The 6,000-nt window shown below is 43.5% G+C and overlaps 1 protein-coding gene across 1 annotated transcript in view; it reads left to right on the top strand.

The window, feature by feature from the left end:
• The first annotated feature begins 2,058 nt into the window (after nucleotides 1–2,058).
• HCRTR2 (hypocretin receptor 2) overlaps nucleotides 2,059–6,000 on the top strand; it is a 122,293-nt gene continuing 118,351 nt past the window's right edge. Inside the window, exon 1 of the mRNA XM_030840982.2 lies at nucleotides 2,059–2,281. Coding sequence (XP_030696842.1) covers nucleotides 2,059–2,281 — 223 coding nt within the window. The remainder of the gene's footprint in view (nucleotides 2,282–6,000) is intronic.

Genomic DNA, 6,000 nt, shown 5'->3' with positions numbered 1-6,000 from the left:
TATTCCCTTCTCTTAAAAAGAAATTTGACTAGTGTGGATTGGGAAAATACCACAATAGTGTTTCTTGTGAAACATGACACTGTCGAATGATGGAAGCATCAGGCTGGGGTCAGAAGAACTGAAGATTTTGCCACTGATTCCTCACTTGACCTTTGATAAACACTTACTTTCTCCAGGAACAGTTTCCTCATCTGCAAAACTGGGCCAACCTCTCAGGGGGTTTTAAATTAAGGAGCATGAAAGAATTTTGTAAACTGTAAAGGACAAAACAAACGTGAAGAATTATGATTGGGGGTGGGAGAGGGATCTTAAATAAAGACTCAGTATGAATAAACAGCGTCTTGTGACTTTTGAAAAAATAATTAGATACAAACATTGGTTGCATCCAAAGAGTAGTTTACATTTGTACTGGCAAACCATATTACTGTATTTCCTCCTAGCTGTATACCCTGCAGGATATTGGCAACTGTCCAGCAGAGGGGCACTGACATAAAAGGAAGACCAAGTGAAGGTAGGTTGTGAAGATAGTGTCATTTGAAAAACAATGGAAATAATTGGGGAACAGTGAACATAGGAAGCATGGAAGTGGGTGGGGGGAATTGTGATGCTTATGTGAAGGATTGTCACGTAGAGGATTTACTGCATGTAGCACCAAGATGCAAACTAGGAATTGGGGCTAAAAGACTGAGAAAGACAGATGTCAGTTTAAGACCTTATTTTAATGTAAAGAAGAGTTTTCTAACCTCTAGAGAAGTCCCATGATGGTGGAGGGAGTGAATTGTGGTCACAGCCAAACTAGGTGCAAACACATGAACAATATTATCAGAAGGCTTCTAATATTAAGCTGAAGTTTAGGCTAGATGATTCCAAGGCCCTTCCCATGTCCAGGATTGTAATCAATCAAATACAATGCTCCTATCATGGTTATTGAAAGTGAAAGGATCATGAACTCACACTCTAACAAATCCCAAAATGCTATCCTTAGAGACAAAATCAAGCCATGAGAGAACAGCAGGTGACATCAGTCCTGAGTCGATGAGAAGAAAGACCAGCGTGGTGTGGGCTTCCCCAGAGAGAGCCCCTCTTCTTGTGTACATCCTACTGAGAATCTGTTTAACGCTGTGAGGTATGTCAGTGCCACCTCTGCTGGACAACATTAACTATGATCACATTTTTTACCCTTAGTGTCCTTCAAGGATTTGCTGCTGTATTTCACATGACACTTGCTGTTGCAAATACAAATTCCAGCCATATATATATATATATATATATATATATATATATATATATAAAATCTCTTTCTCCAGTTTGGGAAGAGGGGAGGAGGAGAGGAGGAGATGCCTTAAAGATTCATCAAGTACTAGCTGAGTTAAGTTGGCAAAGCCAAGCAAATGTTAAATGACTTGCCTGAAATGACTTTTGCATCGTCCTGCTTGAGGAACACAGTGGCTGCCCCTCATTACTTTGTATTTACCTGTCCCAGACAAAAGCATCTGCAAATCCTATATTAATCCTATGTTGCCAGGCTTGTCATGTGCACAGACCTACACAAGTCTGTGTTTACAGAAACTGCACTTGAGAAGTGCAGGAACAAAAAAGAAGTAGAAAAGAGGGAGATGGAACCCACGGATAAACAGGTTAATATCATTTTCACGACTTTTTTTTTTTTTTTTCCTTCTTCAGCCCCAGCTCTCCCGGGTGCGGGAAGAGGCTGTGGGCTGCGAACTCCGCGCTGGAATGAGGAGTCGTTGAGCCCTAGCCGCGGTAGCAGCTTCCCCTCCCGGTGTCCCTGCTGCAGCCTCTGGTGCCCAGTCCCTGGATGCTCAGCCTACTCCTCGCCTCCCGGTGCAACATCGCCTGCAGACACAGCCCCGCCGGCGGACTAGTTGCCCGGCGGGCGGGAGACTCGGAGGCATTGGCTCCGTAACTTTTCACGTCATTTTCTGCTCCTGAGCCCCTGGTCGCCTGTCCGCGCCTCCTCACGCCGCACACCGCGGCGCCCATGGGGCAGGGGCCGAGCCGCTTGCAGCACTGAGCCGACCCGGACTGGAGCCCGTGATGTCCGGCACCAAACTGGAGGACTCCCCCCCTTGTCGCAACTGGTCATCTGCTCCGGAGCTGAATGCAACTCAAGAGCCCTTTTTAAACCCCACCGACTATGACGACGAGGAATTCCTGCGGTACCTGTGGAGGGAATACCTCCACCCCAAAGAATACGAGTGGGTCCTGATCGCCGGCTACATCATCGTGTTCGTGGTGGCTCTCATTGGGAACGTCCTGGGTGAGTGTCCGCCGGGCAGCCCCAGGTAGGGGCTGCCAAGTCCTCGCGCCCCCGGCTGCCAAGACCCCTCGTCCCCCCAGGGATGCACACAAAGAGGTGGCTGCTCTCGGGGTGGGGTTATATTTTTTAAAAAAGTTTTCTGATTTTACGAACCAGGACCGAGCCCTGGAATGGTGATCCCTTTTTCTGCAGGGAGCCGCATTGCCTTTGGGAGCACCAAGGTTACAAGCGCGGGGAAAGGGACAGAGGCAGGGCTCTCCAGGTGGATTTGATGGAGTGTGGGGGAATTAGTCATCCTTTTGTGTAACGTGGACGAGTGTTTCGGGGGTGGGGAGAGGTCAGGCTGGCAGGATGAGAAGCTGTGCCCCTTCGGAGCAAGCTCTCCTGGGCTGTGGAAATCACAAAGGATTTGTGAGCCCGGTACAAGTGCCCTTTGGCGAGGGGTTGAGGCTGAGTCCAGAGGCGGTAATGAAAGGGCAGGAAGTGGGAGCAGAGGCAAAGCAGGGAGGTGCACTCATGCAAGGAAGCTGAATTAAACAGGAGCCAAGCCGGGAGCGAGCAAGGAGGAGGGGCCTCTGAGAAAAGTACCAAGGAAATCGCAATCATTCATCCCTCCATCCATTCATTCATTTATCCACTGTACCCATGTATTTTCCAGAGCATGCTTGTTTCCAGGCTCGGGAAATATTTGCAGCTGATTTCTTTTTTTCCAAAGACTAGACCAAGCTTTATGCTAGGTTCTCACTATTTGTTGCTGTCTAGGTTGGTATGCAAGCATAAATTTCCTCTCCCACTCCCCACCTCTGCACAATTTCTGAGGGTTGAAGAAGCGGTGCCGTGGCTAGATGGTGGCTGTGGTGATGGAGTTTATTAGGGCAGCTGGGAAATCGACTTAAAAAACAAAAAACAGGGGCTTTGGAAGGGAGGGACGATTGAACATAAATTGTGAATGGAAGGAGCGTGCACCTAGATGAATGGAGAGTAGGAGGCGTTTAAATGCAGAGGGCAGTGTGGAGGGAATCTCTGTGGAAAATGACAGGAGATGGGGGGGGGCTAGGAGAAGATGCTCTAGATTTTCAGTTACAAAAAGGGGGAGAAGATGAGCGAGGTGGAATAGGCTGGGAGGTGTTGAAGTCCAAAGTAGAGACTTTGTAGCTGCAGTGGAGGATGATAAGAGAATTATCAGGCTCTCAGCGCTAGCCTGATTTTTACCTTCTCTCTCCATATGTGTCAGTCTGGGTAAGAAGCAGTCACAGTAGTCCCTCGCCAATTCAGGAGGCAGAATAGTTGGTAGTATGTGACTGAAAGGCATTCCTGAGAGAGCTGGTAGAATATTATTTGACAAGAAAGATAAGAATCCTCTGAGAACTTTAGTTGGCTCTGTCTGTATATTTTTTCAGGCTATTGTAACTTTGTTGCAGTTTTTTAAAGGCAAACATAAAGGAAATGTTTTGATGAGGCAGACAAGGTGAAAGGTGGAAATACACATGGTTAGGACCAGTTGTAAGGTTAAGTCTGTTAATCATAATGCTTTTCTTGTTTCCCTTCTCCTTGTCATCCATGCTTAGAGTTACAATAATTAAGATACATGGCTACTAGCATAGCAACATTTCACTGCATTAAGCTAATACTTAATGATAAGTGAATAATCAAAATTGAACATCTATGAATACCTACTCTGTGCCAGACTCCTTCCCATACACTCTCTCACTTAACCTCAGAGTAACCCACATTTGACAGAAGAAGCAAGACTTAGAGAAATAAAATGACTTATTAAGGAACATCATTCTGATTCAGTTCCATTTCTTCTGACCTCAGGTCCAGAATTCTTCACTGATATTCCACTCTAGATTTAGAAAGCATACAGAGAATTAATTCTTTTCTCCCAGTGTCTACAAGCCTATTAAATGTATTTCCTTTTCTCCCTTGCATCTATGCCCACTATTAATAAATTACCATGAGGGGTTAATGGTTCTGTGATTCTCTCCAAAAAAAACCCACTGAGGGAGGAATGTTATTGCATTGCAGTAAAATTTTGACGTGTTTTTCAGGAATAGCTACAAATCATAATTATTTTCCTTCCCTAATTTTATTTTAGGCTTAACCTCTGTGATAAAATTTGCTCCTTTTTGCTGTTATTTTATTCTGGCTTGCACAGACCTGTGATGCATGGTTTTCATATCCTAATTGCATAGTTTAGGGGTGCATGTTTGCTAGCCTGAGGAGTGCTTTAGTCTCAGGAAAGAAACATCTCTAGAGTAGATGTTTCATAATGTCAAGTGAGAGAGCACTGTCCACAGCCCCAAGTGCTGAAATGTCCAATTTTATTCAACTTAAAAAAAAAAAAAGATATACTCAAAGCTCTTTGTTTTCATGAAACTGACAGCTGTTTTCCTCAGAAATGAATGACACTGAAATCCTCTCTGGCTGAACTGAAACCCATATTCTTTATGGACATATTCCCTGAAAGTTGATGAGGTTCAAGTTTGACATTTAAACAAATAAGCAGTGTCATTACTCACAGACAACTTCCTGCTCTTTTAAGTCACTGTCAAATTTGCAAAACAGATTAGATTGAGAATCACTTTTTTGCCCCCCTGGTATGTCATTTTATGCAGAGAACGGCAGGACAAGAAATCACATTATTCATGCAAGATAAAAGAGTCAACATTGGGTATGAAGGTGAAATACCACCGTGTAAGCAGTGGATGTAATCACTGACCCTTCAGGTCTGCTTACCACTTGTACTTTCATGTAACTAACTACTTGGAAAATCTCAACCTTCTTGAACTTACAAATATAGTGTAATCAGTTAGCAGTCATTACTCCCACAATGTCCTTTTGTGAGCAGAATGACAAGATCTTGATCATACCTACCTATTTTTCTGCTCTCCATGGTGCCTCTCTCATTATATACCCTCCCCATTATCAGATGCTTCTTTCCCAAGCTAGAAAGCAGTTTATTGGAAAAAATGTTGACAAAAGTCATTCAAAATAAGGCAAAAAATTACTCTACATGCAATTTCATGATTATATGCATCCTAATAAAAACATATACATGTCTAATTATAGAATTTTAAATCCTAGGAAGAAAGATGGGACAGGTTCTTTCTGGAAGCAGTGTTTTTCCAGTATCTTCAAAATTATGTCACATATAACCTATTCCTAAGGACGTCTTGTACTTTAGACAAGTAGATGCATTCAGTTATTTGACCAGTACATTTTGAGCAATGTTATGTTTTTAAAATTAATGTGTGTAGGGGGAAAGTGTTCTTGGGGACACTCAAGGGAATGTGTTTGATGTCATTCCTACTATTCCTTGAGTAGAAACTGGATGGAGAGATGGGTTCTAGTCAGTTCAAGTGTTAAACATCTGGAGGAAATGAGCAATTCTCTGCTTCTCTTACTTCCACTTTCAAATATATGATTTTCACCTGGAATGCTTCTATCTTCCCTGTTGTCATCTTCATATGAAAAAATGAGGAGAACAGTCAACAAATGACATCAGTCCAACTGTGCTTCTCACCTCTTATGTGGCATTAGCAAGTTAACAAACTCTCTGAGCCTGTTTTTTCCAACTGAAAATTATGGTTAATAATGCCTGCCTTGACTCACAGACACAGAGAATAGACTTGTGGTTGCCAAGGGGGAGAGGTGGGGAGGGAGGGATGAATTATTGGGAGTTTGGGGTTAGCAGATGCAAACTATTATATAGAGAA

The sequence above is a fragment of the Globicephala melas genome, chromosome 11, assembly GCF_963455315.2.
Source record: "Globicephala melas chromosome 11, mGloMel1.2, whole genome shotgun sequence".
Classification (NCBI taxonomy): Eukaryota; Metazoa; Chordata; class Mammalia; order Artiodactyla; family Delphinidae; genus Globicephala; species Globicephala melas.
The sequence above is the reverse complement of the archived record's forward strand: the minus strand, read 5'-3'. Positions and strand labels throughout refer to the sequence as shown.